This window comes from Camarhynchus parvulus, chromosome 3, assembly GCF_901933205.1.
Source record: "Camarhynchus parvulus chromosome 3, STF_HiC, whole genome shotgun sequence".
Taxonomy (NCBI): domain Eukaryota; kingdom Metazoa; phylum Chordata; class Aves; order Passeriformes; family Thraupidae; genus Camarhynchus; species Camarhynchus parvulus.
This window is the reverse complement of record NC_044573.1, coordinates 35,132,780-35,152,467: the sequence shown is the minus strand read 5'-3', so window position 1 is coordinate 35,152,467 and position 19,688 is coordinate 35,132,780. Positions and strand designations below refer to the sequence as shown.

Sequence of the window (19,688 nt, the reverse complement as noted above, 5' to 3'; positions counted from 1 at the left end):
CTATTATTTTAGTTCAGACCACCCACCCTCATCACAAGACTTAAGGATTTACAAATTTAGAAGAGCAATGACATAGAAAGGATAATACAGACCAAAAAATCCTGCAATAGTGGGACACTTTTCAGCAGGCTAAGCCAGGAAATAAAGTATAAAACAGGACAGAGCAAAAATTACATGACTGCAACAGCTGCTAATATAATCTGGTTTTGCTTTCTAGAGAATACTTTCTTGGAAAGCCCTAAAAGATAATGACTTTCCATTCAGCAAATACTTTAATGTTCTAATCATGGTATTTGAAGCTGGTTTACACAGAAAATGTCTCATTCCCTATTTCACCTAAACTTCCCCTATGCTAATGAGTGACAGATTTTTCCAGTGAAAGTTTTGGCCTAAATTCTCCTTAGGTTCTAAATCCCCAGGTCTCATAAGAAACGTGGCCAAGAAGAGCTTTGAATCTGCTTTCTAAAACAGAAAAAGCACCACAGTCACCACCATTCTTCTTGGATTATGAATACATGGGAAATTTGATACAGGCTTACACAGAGAATATGAAGTTAAAGGCAATTAAACATTATCTTAAAAATAAACAGTTCCTGGGCATTCTACATCTCATTTCCTCACTTATAGGAATAATATGGGGGAGACTGTGCATTAATGAGACATGCAGCTACAACAGCAGATCTGTTTAACAGGGGTTAAGATTGTGTTCCTAAACCATGCTGAAGGAACATTATTATTTGGCATTGATCCCCTAGAAATTTTAAGGATAAATAGTATGTACTAAATAATCCATGAGGTACATGTTCTTATAGGAAGATACAGATAAATAAAGTTATCTAATGAAGAACAGTCTACAAACTGTGTTGGGATTTTAACTAAAGATTTCAGTGAAAGCTACTGGAACTCTGCCACTACCTTCACTGGGCCCAAAGTATTACTCTCTTATCTCCCACTACTTTAAATCAGTATATATATTCCAGAGGGTCCTATCTGCTTGGAGTTTGCCCTTAAAACCTCAGGGACTAAACTGGAGAAATCAGCTGAATTAAGTTAGAATTGATTTGCCCGTTGGTCTCATATTTCTGCAACTAGTCTGTTTCCTTACAGCAGAAAACAAAACTTTGTGTTTTGGTGAGGCTGTGTAGTGAATCACAGAGACATAGGAATTTAAAGGGGTTTTTATTGTATTGCACAAGGTATTTATGCAATCCATGTAGGTACTGTATTGAAGGATCCACATTTTGCAAACATTGGCTGCTGCTGCACACATCACTAGCATTGTGAATAACCAGTGCCTTCTTCAAAAAGTAAAATAACCACTTGCAAGTTTAAGCATGTTGTGGAAGTAAATGAAGAAAAAAGCAAGGACTATTAATACATATTTCTCTTCAAACACACAAATATACAATTTTCAGAAGAGCACCAATAATGCCAAGCAAGTATTTTGATGAGATACTGTATGTGTAGGCTCTGCAGTATAAAGCCAATATGCACACAGAAAATATATTTCAACTTTTAAAATAATTTAACTATAATATCTTGCATGTGTCACCTGTTTACAACATAACATTTCATATACAATGTCAGGCCCAAGCCTCAACCTGTGTAAATTTGTGCATACTCATTTAAAGCAGCTGAGACTCTGGACCAGGTTATTCAAGCCAAAAAAGCCTTCAAACTGTTCACAACTGAATTCAGAGCTGTAGTATAAGACCAAGAAAGTAGTTATGGTGAATTTATAACAGAAATGATACTATGGAAAATGAAGAAAAACACTATAAAACCCTCAAACACAAGGTTCTAGAAAGAGGCCTACATGTAAAGTGATATTATAATAACTTATAAAAGTGAATAATTAGTATCATTCTCCTTTCTGACATTAAGAGATTCTCACATATTCAGAAGCCTGTAGAAGTGAACTAAGCAAATGTCACAATCAGTATCATCCTCAAACACTGTTTCTTAAGTTTCTGATCATTAATACTGGTACTTAAAAACATTTTGTATTTGCTCAAACTGATTATTAAAATTTACCTTCCTGATATGAGAATTTAGTGTAATAAAAATCGTGAAAAACAACAGGTAAAAAAATAGTATTTTAAGAATATTTTTAGAAAATTCATCATACAACCGCAAATACAGCTGATTTTTAAGCATCTGCTTTTGAACTGTGGTATTTTATTTGTTTTCAAGTGAATCACTTATAAAGAAGCAAGGGAGTACCAGTTCTAAGATTTATTCTTGTCCATTACATTGAGCACCTCATCCAAAAGTGAGGGCCCCAAGTCAAGTTGTAATGAGAGAAGAGAGCCTGCAAGATCTGAAAGGGATTCTTCGGACTTAGTCTTGGTTAGTTCACATGAAAGCCGACTGTCATCCAGTAAATCCACTGTTTGCCAATCCGTGCATCGTTCAGAAAAGCTGGATGAGTGACTGTCGCTACCGTTAGTAAAATGTGAAGAAGAACCATTTTGTCCCCATATGTCATCTTTGTATGTTTCTTCATCCTCCATCTCTTTACCTCTCTCCTGCAGTTTTTCTTCTATTACTGGCTCACAGCTAAGCCTAGGATTTCTGGATGACCTGATGGATTCTTGCTTTGAATTAAATGTCACTGGTGACAATAAAGGCAGTGTAAGGGCTTGAGAACCCCCAATGGCAGGAAGGGAAATAGCATTTTTGAGCACTGGCGATGGAGTTTCTGTAAACATGGATTCAGAAGTGCTGTTTGCCCTTAAGAATTCATTGTGGATACCAGACTGGCTAACTCTGGTTTCACCTTCATTTCCAGGCAACAGCTCATAGTTGCCCTGCAAAAATGAGATGTCTCCGAAAACATCATGCTGTCCCTCTTTTCCAATGTGTATGGTGTGACGAAAATCTCCAAGTGGAGGACTGATCATATCAGGAGATAAGATATCCCTTAATTTGAATTTCTTCCCTTTCTTATTGTTAGCAGCTTTCAAGTAGATGGGTGTCTTGGCTGGCATCTTGCTTGTAGTTTCTGAGAGAAGTAGTTTAAAAAAAACAAAAGGGAAGGAGAAGCCTCTTACAAAGCCAGTTCTTCTCAGGAGACCTTCAGTGTTAGCAATGTTACATCGTCATCTTGAACCACTCTTGCGCACAAACTCTTATTCTTCTGATGCAGAGAACTGTGGAGTATGTGAAGGTAAACGTCTCCCACATCAGCTCTTAGCAAGGTAGAGCACAGGTTTTGGGGTCAGGTACCAACCAAATGCCCTGCTACTTCCTCAACTTGAGAAAACCTGCATGGGATACAAAATAAGGTTATCATTAATTTATTTTTCATGGTTCATTCAGTCTTGTTTTTACCAAACCCCAAAATTAGTAATGGTACTGACAGTTCCAGCCTACAGATTAGCTTTATGATGTTGCTTCCCTCCATTAGGCAGGATAAAAGAGTTCAGATTAACAAGGGTCACCTAACCTTTCTCTGACTCCATAGCTTTTTTTGAAGTCAGACTTCTTAGACACAGTTGCTGAGAACAATTCATTTGATAAATATCACTATCTCAATCTTTCTTCTCCTTATTGTGGCATTCAAAACGCTGACCTTTAAGAGCACGTGAAGAAACACATATATAACATTCAACAATATTAAGTTTTTGGTAGATCCAGGAAGACTGACAGTCATTCAGAAAACGGTTTTGGATATGGAGTAGACTCCCTTGATTTAGATAACTGGGTAATCAGATTAGCATTCAGATACTTCCAATTAGTGCTGGAACACTCACAAACTGTAACATTTCCAGCAACTGTGCCCATTTAAACATATAGCTTTAGGAACTAGAAAAAAGAGCTCTTCCAGGTCTTTACAATTTGTTAGGAACATCCAAACTCACATGCTTTAGAGGAGACTGATTCTTGTGACTATATTCTTTAAGCTACATTAATTCTTCATAGCAACTAGTTATAGACTAGCTCATGAATTATGCAGACCATGAGGCCACAGTGATTTGGAGTTGCTCTGTGCAACCAATTTTAACAGTCTCTGCAAACCATGTTGTCCTACTAGAATGTGGTCTTTGAAAGGTCTGATAGAGCTAACAAGGGCTAACAGGCTATTAAGTCAAAAAGCCGTTGAAAAACACTCTTTTTTATTACTTTAATGGTATATTTCTTCCTTATAGTATCAGTTCCTAACTCTTAGACACACAGAATTAACACATTTTTTCTCCTGAACATTTTTATACATTCTTCTATTAATCCATGCACCACAGATCCCCTGCTCTCATTAGAATACTCAGCTACAAATCCGTCACCCTTTGTCCATCACCACCCCCACTGTGCCAAGGAGATTACAGCTTTTACACAGCAAGACTGTTCTCTATCATAAGAGGAGGGAAGCTGGCTGTAACAAGGGCTACTTTTGCTTCCTTTTACTTATGCACTGGCAGGGTTTTTCCTTCACCAAATTAAGCCCAGTATGAATCACCAGGTTTAAAACTTAGCACTGTACGGCTACACACCCAGGTTGTCAAGAAGTATTTAAGCATTTTAACAAATCCTTTAACCACAGTAATTAGTTCCTACAGTTGGGTACTTAACTGTGCATCACAAGGGAAGCTGGGAGTCTAGCCAGGTCAGTGCTTTGGTTTTTTGATTCCCACCAGGTATCTACTGCACTTTGATAATGTTGAAGAGCTCTCCCCCACAAAATATATCAGATGTAAACAGGTTAAAGCTGAAATACAAAAGAAGTTCAATAATTTGATGTTGGGGAAGATGAAACAGGAAAGCCTTATAAATATGATTGCCTGGCCTTCAATTTATGTGGGCATTTTATACTTTTAAGATCAATTTTGAAAAGACAATTGATTGCATCAATCAATTAAAAGCACTTCACAGCTTCGTTCTACACAACAAAATGGTAATTCATTAGGATCTACAATATACTAGGAGATTCACATTAACTCCATGACAGTACTGCAAGATACAAAAGTAACTCCTGAATAAGATCTCTGCATGTGCCACCTGCAATGAGAACAGAGCTGATCAGTCAAATCAACCGTGCAGTTTTAAGGTCTAAAATTCACTGCATTGTTTCCCCCCATTTATCACTCTGCCCAAGCAACCCATTTAACTAAACAAAATGTCCTCAACATCTTTATTGTCAAACAAAGATGAATGGTGAGGTTGTTTTACAGTTATCTAGGGGACTCAGCTCTATCTCACTTCCTAGAAATAACAGGCCAAATTCTCTCTGATTTTAATTTCTCATTCTTTAAGGTCTTTTAATTTGAATGAATGACAATGTAATGACAATGTGGTCCAAAGTCATGCCTGTTGGTTACTAGTTTAAAAATGAAAGTTAGATGGTAGTTCATTCAAAGCTTTCAAGGCTTCCACAACTTAGGATCTATATCAAAAACCATTATCACCCAATTCCACAGGGAGGGTTAAAAAAAAACTTGAAGGACACAATGAAACATCTGAACATCAGGAAATATTAAAAAGAAAATGTAAAGTAACTCCTAGGTATAAATAGGCCATTTTAACATACAAGAAAAGCACTATATTTTATTTAGCTCATAGTTCAAGGGGAAAAAATACAAAACCTCTGAAAGCAGCACAAACTTTGGATATCCAAATCTCCTTTAGTTCTTGCACTACGAGGCAGCCCCAGTAAGGGGCGGTGTAAACCCACACTACCTGAGATGATGCTGCAAGAGACTCCACTATCAAGAATTCTAAACCCTCTCTATACAGCAGCAGTCCCTTTAATTGTGAAGGCCTTGCCTTCCATTTGGCCAGTGCAAGAGGCTTTACATTTGAAGAGAAGAAATTTCACAATTACATGCTTAGTGCAAGCACCATTTTCTCTGCTGAAAACAAAGGCTATTCTTACTGCAGATTTCAGTACCCACAGTATTGGAAATCTGCAAACTACACCTTTTAAACAAAAGAAAAGGGCTCCCTTCTCAATGGACAGGCCTTCCATGTACAACATGACATTGCTTCAGAGCAACTGTATTTTGTTTCTGCATACCTATCCTCTTTGTCAACTACTGCCTAAAGGAGTGCAGATTTTTAGATACTTCAAACAAATACATCTGGAAATATTCACTAAATCTACAATACTATTTTTATTCATTCTTAATTTGCATTAAATAAGGAAGAATCCATATAAATAATTAACATATAGCATATCTATACACACACACATATATAGTAGTTCTTTTAGTAAGAAAAAAATTTATAAATCAAACTTTGGCAAATGAAGAAAAACCTAACAAGACTAAGCTTCCAGCTCAAATCCTAGAAGACAAAAATTAGTCCACAAAATTTTCACAAGAATCTTAACACCTTAACACCTCCTCTCAACAAGATTTAATGGAATCTCAAGTGCACATGGGCTAAGAGAAGGGACACAACACAACCCAGTCTTGATATCAGGCTACACAATAAATTTCTCCTTGTCTTAAAATGAGACCTTTTTCAGATCTTACTGCTAAAAGTCTCTTGTTTTGACTAATTTCAGCTCAGTAACCAAGTGATTGTATAGCTAAATTGGAAAGCTGAGTGAGAAATTACCAGAAAACCAGAAGTCTGCAATCCTGGACTGCCAGTCTACAGTGGAAGACCTTAATTTAAGAGAAAAACAACATGAAAGGGTTTTTATTCCAGTTGAAAAGATATCCCCTCTCCTAACAAGATCCAAGCATGAGCCAAACCAGAGGAATTTCAGCCCAGTGAAAATTAAAGTTTTAGTTTGGCTGTAGCGCCTGCTCATTTTCATTCCTATCACTTCACACTCTCATATAAATATTTTGCTTGGTAACAAAGACCAATATTTTTAGAGGTGCTTCTCAATCTGCCTTCTGTCCACTCAGCAATCATCACCTTCCACACAGCTCAAACTTTTCCATGGATGCCTTTGCTTATTCCACAGTCCATTTTAAAAAGACAGACTATCAGCAAATATCTCAACAGCTAAGCTTGCAAAGCCAGAGACAAATAAGGGTCAAGGTGTAAACTTTTATCTGTGCACACATCCCAAGAAATCTAGATCCTTTAGCAAAGAAATTAGAGAAAGAAAATCACATTTCCACAGAGCAGAGCCTGAAGTGAGTGTGTGTGTGCTGGGAAGTCTCTGGGCTTTCTCCAGAGCAATCCCTTGCAAAGGCTCTGCCTTACACATCACTGACTAGAAGCATGTGAAACTCAGACAAAGGCCTTTCCAAAGCATAATTTAAAATACAATTGAATTACCTTGTGGAGCAAGTCAATAAGAGAAAACAGTCTGTACATCATCTAAATAGCCAAATGAAAGCACAGCAACATAGCAAAAGACAGACAAAACTATGCAACAAGCAGCTGTAACTTTTCTACGTGATGAAGTATCTACAAGCATAGAAGAATTAGACTTTAGGGCTTCATTTTAGGTTTTAGCTATCAGCAGCTTTCAGCAGTACAAACTCTTAAGAACATCCTGGTCAATTACTTTCACTATGTCTAAAACAGCATCAAGTGTAAAACACATTTTTACTGGTTTTATAACAGGGGCCTGAAGTCATGCAGTCACAACTCCTGAATGCTAGTGAAATACACTTCCAGCTAACCAAGTCCTCGGGTACAAGAAAAGCATCAGATGATGCACCACAGAGCTTACTTCTTATGCTTCTGGGGGCTCAGGTGTCCTTATCAACCACCAGTCTCTGAAGACAAGAGGCCACAAGTGTGTCCACTTCTAGACCAGACCACCAGCTCTCCACTTATAAAGCCACTACCTTCTAAGTAGCTTAAACCACATCAGGTGCTAACGCTTCTCCCTCCAGATTGTTTCTCTAAATTTACATTGTTTATAAGAGGCAGAGCCTTTGAATTCATCTGTATTAAAGTCAACTTCCCTTGATCAGGTTAGAAGTCCTTGGCTCCTTTGCTTCTCCTTTCATCAAAGAATTGGCACCTTCCTGATTAAAGCTACAGATTTAATTACTTTATAAAAACAATAAGGCTAAACACATTTCAGTTCAACTAATTTTCTCAACTGCCTCTCCTGGATCAAGTCTTACCTGTTTCATTGTGCCACCACATACACTATTTAGAAAATAAAGGAAAAAAATCCCAAATAATTTCCACAGCTACAGAAGCACAGGTCAGGAGAGGACCTGACTCTATGTTGCAGTTAATTCATTTCTACATTGCCCTAAAAAGACAGAGATGCCATGTGCTAGCTGTGAAGGTATTTGTCCACCCTTCTCTTAAAATTCCCCATACATGCAGACTACATCCATTAATTTACTTCACAGAGGTCAGCTATCAGAGAATATGCATCTAAAGTGTTCCCTGTTCCAATCTGGGTCCTGATTCATATAATAAATTATTTTATCTATTCTACCTTTGGAGAAATAAAAAAAATATTTTTTAAAGGCAAAAAAATCACATAAGCATATAATTTGACTTCCTCTGTTATAAAACAATTTTTTCCACATAAATCAAAGACAAATAGTACACTAGCTGTGAGTTGTCCACTTGAAGAAGGGTTAATTGCCACTAAGTGTAAGCACAGAAGGGACAGGCTGCATAGAGTGTCATTCTCCCCAGGCATCTTCCATTTCTCCAGCACCTTCCTGTTTTACCCCCCCCCTAAAAACCTAGATTTACAAACAAAGGAAAAACAAGTTCTTGATTTTTAATTATTGACTCCTTTAACTCTTGCCACCCTGCTCAGCGCTCTTTCAAACAGATCAACCTTGTGTAAATCATGTTAACCAAACCAGGGAACACTTTCAACTAATTTTAAACCATTAAAGGACTTATATATTATGTGGAAATGAATGAAGTATTTAATCTATTTAAGAGTTTTTATTTTAGCTTGTAAGAAAAAGAAACAAAGGAGAGCAAACCTGATTTGGGGCGATGGAAAAAAGAGGTCTAATTTGAGCAACTGGCCTCGGTCTCTAGTTATTATTTTGCTCTTTATCATTCTGAGATTACAAATGCCCTTTATCAACCAGAAACCTTCATCCTTGTTAAGATACTTGAACACCAGCCAAGTTGTTTCTCAGTCATCCTTTTTGAACAAAGTGAAAAGGGGGAATTTCTCATGTGGTGATAGTGGGGGAATAATTTTAAGCCTTCTGGTGTCTCTCCCTCTTTCTCTTTTGAACAACCTCCAATTTTTCAACATTGTTTTCCAAGCAGATCAGAATTAGTGACAATATTTCCATATAATTCTCCCTAACAGCATATATGAAGATAAAAATCACTTCTTGCTTCCCATCATCACTGCCTTGTTTATAAACGAGATCATACTTCTGCTCTTATTCTCACCCTCTTACAACAGGAATTTTCCTGTATTTACAGGGTAGAATTATATTACAAACCATTTAAGAATTCTTGTGCTGGTATAATAAAAACAAGTTCTCCAGGCAGAATAAACTATACTGGGAAAAGTAGAATTTGTTATCCTTGCCTTTTATTGGTTCAGAGTGGGCATCTCCATTTTATTTTTTTTAGGATCAATATACAAATAGATTAATTTAATCAACAAATTTTGGCAGTACAGCCAGTGGCAGTGCTCATAGTTTTTTATTATACTGTTTGTCTTGTTTGTCTAGTAGGACTCTACTCCTTTCCTTGGGGGGAGGAAAGCTAAAAAGCTTTCCAAATTATCATTCTCCAGCAAATAAACTGGACTTACATTCTATAGGATAAAAAGCAATGCCATACTTCAGAAAGAGAGAGAAACATTTTATTTCAATGTGCTCAAGCTGCAAATCAATAAATCAGTTGAGCTTTCTCCATCTCCCTCACCAATATACTTCTTCACCAATATCCATCACCTGCAAACTTGTACTGCAACATTTTTGTACTTATTTGCAAGATGCTCACAAAAATACTACACAACCCATACCGTATAAATAAATCTCTGCATTGTATCCGTAGAAATACATCCCTCTTTGATGTTGACTTATTTTTGACATTTACTCTGAGATTCTAAATATTTTTAATACATGATTTGTTACACTGTAGAGGACTAACATTTTTTAAATCTAGTTGTGATGCAATAGAAAATAAATGCCTTACACAGTCTGTTTTTGCAACTGTGCTTACAACCACTCATTAGAATATTAATTAATAACTCTTTTTTATCAAGCAATTTTTTTTTTACTTTTCAACAGGTTTGAATCACAGCTTACTTCCAGCTTTGAAAAGTTAGCATCTTTTCTAGAACAAAAAAACCCTTCCTTTCTTTTCTCCTCTTCTCCAGAAACAAGGATTTAATGAGCTCACAGTCTTCTGTTGTTCAGCTTCACGGATGGAAACAGGTCCCTCTTCACTACCTTCTCCTTAGCTTTGTTGGCTGGTACGTTCATACATACAGATTTAATACCATATAGTTCATTGGCTTCCAAAATCTGGATGAGCACAAGCCCATGCAGATTTAGGCAGAGGTGCATGTCAGTACAAGGTGCAGCACAGCATGTTAATAATGCAGCCAGCCACGGTGAGGTTATGCTCTGTCAAACAGACTGACTGCACGCTGAAGCACAGTCACACATCTCCTCTTACAGAGTCACACACCAGATGAGCAAATAGCTGGGTACCATAAACCCATAAACCACCAGATGGACAGGCTTAAAAACTTGTCCATCGGTTCTCTTCAGCCATAGGGAAAAACGTGAAATGGGACAAAAAAATAACCCCTACAACCCGAGCTGATGTGCCACCTAAAAGCTGGCAAACTGCTCTGGTTGAAATCTCAACTGTCCCCTGCGATGTCAGCCAGCACTCAGATCAGTTTAAGTGGATTAGGAATCCATACTCCACACCCTTTGTGATTCTGTGCAAGTTAGCATAGATGGCTTTCTCTTTTGACACAGAGGGTGTAGCTCCTCAGCACAACTCAGTTCACAAAGCCCGTTTAAGAAGTTCCCACCTTGGATTCCTCACTGCTCATTGCTGGTTCCTGCTTCTGCGCCGCAGTTCCTTGTACCCTTCACAGGCAGACGGACCTTCCAGTCACACTTCAAACTGGTCACAGCCGCAGTCCTCTCCACTGACTCACTTTACAGGACAGGCTTAGCAACAGCTGCAGCTGCCCGATGGCAGTGCTTCAAGAGAGTTCAAGCCCAATATAACTCGTTGTCAGAAAGGCATTCTCTCCTTCCCCCCTACCGTGTGCACACACTTGACCCCTTACAGGCCAGTTCAGCATACAACAAGGTGAAAACTAACTAGGAAAGAGATCTAAAATCACTAGGCTTGGCGTGAGACTGCTTCTCTCTGCTGTAAAAGTCCTTTCAATAGCTAAGCTGTCTCTTGAGACACCACCCTTAGAAAGCAAGGAGTTGTGGCAGAAGGGCTGGGCAATCCTTAACCATCTCTCCTGCAAGGAAAAACGTCCATGGAATTACATCCAGACTTTACGTACTCCTGACGCAAAAATGGCTTTGTAGCTCCACTTGTTTCTGCCTTAGGGTTCCAAAGACTGTTGTCATACTGAAATTAAGTTTTTCTAACTTTATTTAATATATTCATACTATTTTTGGAAAAGACCCTTAGTTTAAAATTTCCATAATTGCTAGCTGCTGACAAAAGGCAATCTAAAATATAAGCATCTTGCAAGGTTTCAAGAAAAAAAAAAAACCCCAACCACCAAACCCAAAAAACCCTACCCTGAACTCCTGACCTCCAATTCTCAAATATGCTTCGTCTCTAAGTCAAATGCTCCTTATCATCTCCTTGAAACACACAAGTGACATAGGCGTATCACAATCATCAGTTCTATTATTCATCTTTCAGAGTGTTTAAATAAGTATTGACCATGGCTAAGTGGCTGATAAACTAGTTTTAAAACAAACTTGAAAGCCAGAGAGCCCTCTATAAGCAAAGATAACAATGAGGTAGAGATATATAGATACAGAAAAAATCTAAAGTTTCACAGGACTTATTTTTTTAATTACACAAAAGAAGGATGAATCTTGTGCTCTGTTGCAGTTCTGCCTCCTTCAGAGAGTTGAATGGTCATCAAGATGAGAGCAAAGTTGATGGTATTGGGGTAGATGGGAGAAAGGAAATGCTTCAATAGATTAAAAAAATCCTCACTGAATTACTTTTTTGGTCCAACTCATGCCCCCTTTAAAAAATGGGCTGAAATCACACAGCAAATAGGGCTTCTAAAATTTTATTATCTACATGCAGTTTCAAGTATATTGTTAGTACAGCTAAGGTTTATCACCCTTATATGAAACAAAAGGGAAAATCCAGAAATTACATCTTCACAGTGAGTTTATACTCTACTTCTAACAAAACAACTCCACTATTTGGAGGCACCATTTGAGCAGAGGTAAGAATCTGGAAGAATAAGTGACAACTGCTTCCAGTTGTCATATTCTGGGGCTGCTCTGCAGCATGTCAGTGACACCTGCAACATGCCCCAACTCACAGGGATGCACCACATTGGAGAGCAGTGAAGGAGTCCCCACTTTCTCCCAAGACATTTTGTTCTCATACCTTGAGTTGCTTGTACTCAACTGATCAGACTTCCTTTTTTCTGGAATATATCAAGTAGTATCAGGGTGAATTCACACTTTGTACCAATAGTCATATTTCACATACTGCTCTTAAAACCAGTCAGAGCAAATGAGTCTAATTTGAAAGAAATTAATATACTCAGCACTTGTACAGAGGTGTACTGTCTGAATATTCAGAGCATACAGCTGCAATTCAGTGCTAAAGCTAGTTTACTGATTAGCAGCTGATATTTCTTTCAAACTCTAAATCCCATGTATTTAATTAAACTGTCCAAAATATTGTTGTCTCAAATCCCACTAAAGCCACCTTCTCAACACTCAGGGTTTACATCAGCCAGCACTCAGCACCTATCTTCCCATTATTGTAGCCATATTTCAAAAGATAAGTACAGATCTAAGACAAAGCTTAAGCCAAATGGTGAATGAGATGACAGCCCTTGTACAGACTGGACTTGGAGCTTGCATGTGCAGGCAACATGAGAGGATAAGTAAATGGGTCAGGGAAGCATGCTGGATCCAAGCAGACCCAGTGTGCTGCAAGTTAGGTCCTGTCTTCGCAAACTTCTGGAAAAGCATTTTGCAGACATTCGTTTTCTCTCAGCTCTCTGCAGGGGCTCCTGCTTAGAGCTTTGCCTTGAGACTGCAAGAGAACATAAATCTCTCTGTTCAAAGGTCAATATTTCAAAGTGCTCCAAAATGGACGTTTTGTTTTCAGAAATAGTGTCAAGGGAAGGCGTATTGGCGGCAAAAAGAAAACTTCTAGTGGGCAGTCACATTAGGGTAATGTAATCATGACTCATGCTCCTCACCCATTTCCTGACTAGGGCTGTGCATGATCAAAAGAAAGCCAGCCACGGTAATGCTGCCGCTCGTTAATGTTAGCTGGCCTGAAAGGATTACAAACTACCAGAAACAAACTCATTGCAGAGCATCCTATTTAAAGCCTGACATAAATCGACACTGACAAACACAGTGGCGTAACGCCAAGCAAAACAACTTGTCTTTGTTGCGAGAAGCAAGTTACAACTTTTATGATGAGCTCTCCTACACGAACCAACCCTCTCACACACCTTTAAGACACTGTAAATCCTTGGGAGGATGCCTGGGGAGAAGGAGGGGCATGTCTAGTTGCTAGTTAGTATCTAAAGAAATGCAAGATGCAAGGACCTTTGGAGAGGATCTCACCGAACTTAGAATGCCGTAAAACAACTACCACGTCTCCAAAAAGGCCGTAAAAGAACATACAGATGGGACAAAGCACGAATTTGGCTCAAGTGTCTCCTACCTTATAAGAAAAGCACTGCATGAGGCAACTTCGGTCTCAGTGTTCCCCTGTCAAGCATCCTGAATGAAGCGTGTGCTTAATGATGCAAATTGCTCTTCATTTGTATATAGACTTCAGCAGAAAACAGATTTCGGATCCTTGTTGGGACCTCGGTCACATTTAATTTGTTCCAAAACCCACATTAATGAAAACCCCAAAATTAATCAGATATTTCAACAGAAACTAGGCTAGACATTAGGTAACAGATGCCAACACCCAGCTGCACCTCTCTGCAGCCCTCACAGGCCAGATAGAATCATAGAATCATTCAGGCTGGAAAAGACCTTTCAGATCATTATGTCAACGAGACAACTCCTTTCCGTCCCTCCTACCTCAGAAGCAGAGCTAGGAGCCTAAATTTGCAGGTCCCTTTCACTCCTTTGCAAATGCCAAGTAAGTGCTAAACATGCTCCTCAGCATCAGTTCCTGTGTTCCTTATCGTACTTCCAACAAGGGTGATCAAAAGGAAGAGAGATTCTGAAGTTGACCATTACATACATGATCCGTTGTCAAAATCACTGTCCATAGATTTAAAACTGATCAGCAGTGGCATTCCACTCTCAGGATACTGAAGAGACCTCTACCAGGCGTCTGACAGCCAAATTCAACACAAATTTAACAACTGTCTTTTAAGTAATGCCTCAGCTCACCATTTAGCAATCTCACCCTTTTGCCCCTCACATTAAACAGAACACTGGGGGACAACAGGTGAGAGAAGCAAAGTGTTGCACAAAGCAAAAATTATGTTTAGCTCTGACTAAACCGATACCAGCTAAGTGTACTGAGTCTATACTTTATCCAGGTTGCAGTAATTACTTCAGAGTTGAGAGAAGCTGGTTCTGAAATGGAGCACTCACACTTATACCAAGGCTTTATTGCATTGTGAAACTTGCTGCTGGACTGTTAAAGCTCTGTTCATGTTGCTCATACAACTCTAGCAGCACAGAAATGAGGTGTAGCAATCCCTTTGGGCATGGATGCACCTCAGTATTGACCAAGAACGAGCTGTTACCACATGCTGCAAGTCCTTCATGTACCAATACATACAAATGGTATGGAAAGCAGTGGTGTGTAGGCAGAAAAATAAAAGAACATAATTCTGGGACCTACTTTCCCATAGGGCATATTTATTTACTTAATCCTCTAATAAGTAGGTAAGATGAAATGGTACCTTTACTGCAGGCTATTTAAAGCAAATTTCTAATGGTTCTTGCAAGCTCCAGGGAGTCAAAATTCAAGCCATGGGAGAAGCACTATGTTCTTAGTGTGGTTTACCATCCTTCAAAAATTTAAGAAAAGATGACATGTTTTAGAGTCCAGGGCACACAGCTACAGTGCTGACAAAAACTTCTGCTGGGGGAGAAGGGAAATCAAGCAAACTAAAACATAACAACAACAAAAGAAACACCACAACACTAACTCAGAAAACAAAAACAATGTAAAGATGGTCAGAAAACAAACCACCTAAGTAAGTGGACAGGTATTCCTGATTTTCTTACTGTAGGCAAAGGAAGAGAAACTGAGGTCAATTTCCTTGTCCTGAGTGCAAATCCAAACCATACCCAGCAAAAAAACCCCACAACATATAATAGTGTAACAATGCATTAGGATTGCATTAATTTAAGGCACAGTGTGGGCCTCTCTTCTCTTGTCCATACGGTTCTTTTAACAGAGATAGCATCTGTGGAAACAAAGGCAAGGAACAAACTATAACTCCCTGAATTACACAACAGCAGAGACACTATACCCAAGAAGTTTAAGAGGGAACTTGCATTCAAGTAGGGCATAAACATCTCAGTGTTGCTGCTTCAGTACCGGACCAGAATAAATTATCGGATAATGTAGGGCCTGTTCAACAGGCTCTCTGGATGTAGCTCCCTTGGGAAGGAAGAGAAATACCATAACCAAAAGACTCCAAAACACAGTTCCATCAAAAGGCATGTACAGTAACGCCTAAAAGGAAGATATCACCCAAAGGGCATTGTTTCTTTCCCTCTGTACATGCCTGCTAACCTGGATTCACCAGAGGTATGCTCCTTCTGGCTGCAGAAGCAGTGGGCAGCATACCTGGGCTTCTTCCTTGGAGCCCAAGGAGGTCCTTACTGGAGGAAATTACTAAATACTTCACCAACAGCTACTAAGACCAATGTAAAAAGTAGATCAGCAACACCTCTATTGCTATAGTCATAGGCTTCCTAAGTTAAAACACATCCTTGAGTAAAATGGGATTTTATTGTTCTTTTGTTTGCTCCCTCAGAACACAGAACCCTATGAAATAGGGTTCATCCTACAATAATTCAAATTAAATATATGTCTTAAACAAAAATCCAGCCACGGATATACTGCTGTTAAACTTCTGCTATTCCTGGAAAGACCATAACCCATTCACTTGAGAGGACAAAAATGGGAAGAGACAATTTAGCATGGGAAAAGGAAAAAGGCACAAACAACAATGAAAAGAAAAAAATCTGCACCTAGTCACTAAACTAAAACTCTCCAAGTACAACACATTAGCAGCTTGCAGGAAAACAGTTAACTTTTTATAGTCACCAGGTTCCCAGATTAATGGCTCTGATTGCGTTCACACCTCCCAAAGAGAGTGTTTCAAACTGTCTGAAACAAGTCAAGCAATTTCACTCAGGGCGCCAAGAGGCTGAAAAAGCATTACATCTTAAAGCAAAATCTCAACTTTAAAAGCAAAATATTATGAATACCTGAAAAATCCAGAGACTCTTAACCTGACTTGCATTTGGACTATTATGTTCCCAGAGACTTATTATCCAACAGACAAACTGAGTGCTGTTTTAGAACTTGATTAAGGCTAATAAATAATAAAACTCCCTTAATACATCTTGCTAGTTACATTTCTTATGCAGAAGATACAGAAAGTTTTTTCATTTGTTTTATCAGACACCAAAATCTCTTCTTGAGCTTTCCACTGAAATTCTGTAGTTTCCTATGTACCCGGAAATAGCCATGTGTTCCTGGGTCAAACACTTTGCTGAGAGCTTTAAAAACAACTAAGATAACTTTTTGAGTCACTAGTTTACATCTTTTGTCTTTCAACAGTGATTGAATCAGTGTAATTATTGGAGGCTATACTGCAAACCAGATCAGAATCAAAACTCTTGCTTTATTAAATAGATTACAAGATACAAAACTGGTACATCTCAGTGGAAGGACAGCTTGCAATATATACAGCTCTTCTTTTAGCCCAGTACATCCACTGAAAACCACAAATATTCTTTTTTATGCTGTCACAGGATCTCAGATCAATTATGAGTTCTTACACAGCAGCTTAATATACCTGATTTCATAGGAGTTTCTCTCCATTTGCAGGCCCTAAAAGGTAGTGCCACTCCCAAGTCAGACTAATGATACAAAGAGAAATTGTAGCTTTTTTTCTAAGGGCATTTGGAGTTGTGTGGGCTTTCTGCTCAGCAGGACCTGAAGCCCGCGTTACCAGCGAGCGCTCTTTAAACTCTTTGCCTTGAATTGATCCATTTCAGTTCGAAAACTACCCTAAGATGATCTGCACTGGAACACTTAGAATCTAAGGGAAAAATGAGTAGGTAGATAATGAAATTGAGGGATAGAGAGGCCTTGATCAACTGTGTCCTGATTTCAGCTGGGATAGAGTTAATTTTTATCCTGGTAGCTGGTACAGTGTTGTGCTGTGTTTTAGGGTGATAATAATGTTGATAACACACTGATGGTTCAGATGTTGCTAAGCAGTGTTTACACAAAGTCATTGGCTTTTCAGCTTCACACCCCACCCCAGCAGTGAGAAGGCTGGGGAGAAGCTGAGAGGTGACATGGCCAGGACAGCTGACCCCCACTGTCCAAAGGCATGTCCCACAGCATATGGTCTCATGGTCAGGATACAAACCGGGGGAAAAGTGGCCACGGGCCACCGCTCAGGAATTGGCTGGGCATTGGTCAGCAGGTGGCGAGCAATTGCACTGCGCATCCCTCGTTTTGTACATTTGAATTGTTTTATAATTATCCCTTCCTTTTCTGTCCTATTAAACTGCCTTTATCTCAACTTATGAATTTTACCTTTTTCTTCCCCCAATTCTCTACAAATCCCATTGGGTGGGGAAGGAGTGGGCAAGCAGGTGTGTGCTGTTCAGTTACCTGTCAGGTTAAACCCCCTCAAGCTAGTATCTGAACTCCATCCAGCCACTTGAGTTTTAACAACAGCCCAAGTCATGCGCTCAAGTTTAGAATGGAAGACTAAATCACAAAGGCCACAGTTTCAGGAAGGAAGACTGTGCTCAGAAACAGAAATAAGAGGTCAGAAGAGTTAACCAGGCTGAACCTCATCCTCTTGAACTGTGGTCATAAGGGGCTACTGCAATTCCCTGCTGCATGAAAGGGCACTGAAAGGAAAGATCCAGTAATTCTGTATTTGGCCATCACCACGTCCAGTTCCTGTAGCCACAATTCCAAGAGGATTCATAAAACAAAAGAAAGTTCCAGGAGAGCCACAAGACTGACATTATCACTTACATTTCATAGAAGCATAGAAACATTAAGGTTGGAAAAGATCTTTAAGATCATAAAGTCCAACTATCTAGCTTCAGTTTGCTAGACTGAAGCTAGTCAAAGCAATTACAAAGGAAAACATGCATTTTTGGAACAGCAAGAGCAATTTACTCAGGCTTATGGTAGATTCACTGTTATTTGAATATTTGTTAATTTTTTGTTTGTTTGTTTTTTTAAGAAATTACTATTGTTTAATTCAAACAAGCAGAGCCAGGAGCCATACTGACACAGAACTGGGTAATGATTCAGGAAAGGCCTACAGCTTGTCATAAGCAAGTTCCCAATGGTCTGGTCTGACTTTTATCAGTCAAGATATGAACAGTGTTCTCCCCTAAATTCATGGCATTTCTCTTGAGAATTAAGTGTTTGGAAAAGTATTTTTATCTCAATAACACCACAATAAATTTTTAGAGCCTTTCTGTCCACAGATTTTGTTTCTTTGGCCATCAAGATGATTATGAAGGTTGAAAGGACAAATCTCCTGGTAGTTATCAGAATAGACCTCTCATCAAAACTGTTGTGTTTGTAAAGTTCTCATCTTTCAGCACAGAATAGAAAAAATAATAGTAGATCTCTGTTTTAGACATTACTTCAAATCCTGCATGGAGAACCAAATAAATTCTGTCCTGTCAAATTGCCATCAACAGTTTGAGATCTTGCAAGCTTTAAAAGCTGTTTCTCCTTTGACACTGTGCAAGCAGAAGGGCACCCATTTCACAGTAACTTAGGCCTCTTCAAAACAAAGAGGAAAAACTTAAAATTTTAAAGTACAACTGTTCAAGAGGGGTATCTAAGGTCCATGATCAAGTGGAATCCATGTCCAACTACAGATACCCAGTTTTGAAGAAAAGCACAATTAAAAAATATTATATGTGGCTTCATTCACTTTTACTAAAAAAAAAAAAACACAGTTCTTGAATTTGAAAATACAACTCTAACTTCTTTTCATATCACATCTCCTGTTCATCATTACTACTGCAAAACTTGACTTTGGGACCATATTTGTACTTTCGGGATACTTATCCCAAAATGACAAACTTTGAAATTTGGAAAGCCCAGTAACTACCACCAGCTACCTCAGCAGATGGATTGAAAGAACACATTGAATCAGAGCACCTGAAAAATCATCTGGTACCATTTCAGTCATGGATCTTAAATGTACACACACACACACAGACAGCTGCTCCTACTTCTGCAGATACTGCTTTTATTACAGAAAGAATACACACAATTTCTCAGATGATGCCTTTTTAACATGTCCACCTACACTTCAGCTGTCTTGAAAGCTTCCCTTTAAGGCTTATTTTTAGAGC

The 19,688-nt window shown here is 38.7% G+C and overlaps 1 protein-coding gene across 4 annotated transcripts in view; it reads right to left on the bottom strand.

The window, feature by feature from the left end:
- Positions 1-806: 806 nt before the first annotated feature.
- Positions 807-19,688, bottom strand: part of CDC42EP3 (CDC42 effector protein 3) — a 33,694-nt gene continuing 14,812 nt past the window's right edge. For 3 of the 4 annotated variants that reach the window (XM_030946398.1, XM_030946396.1, XM_030946395.1), the window contains exon 2: positions 807-3,266. In XM_030946398.1, coding sequence (XP_030802258.1) covers positions 2,229-2,990 — 762 coding nt within the window. In that variant the 5' untranslated portion in view covers positions 2,991-3,266 and the 3' untranslated portion in view covers positions 807-2,228. Of the gene's footprint in view, positions 3,267-4,569; positions 4,706-19,688 lie in introns of all 4 variants that reach the window. The other variant, XM_030946397.1, reaches the window with a different exon arrangement.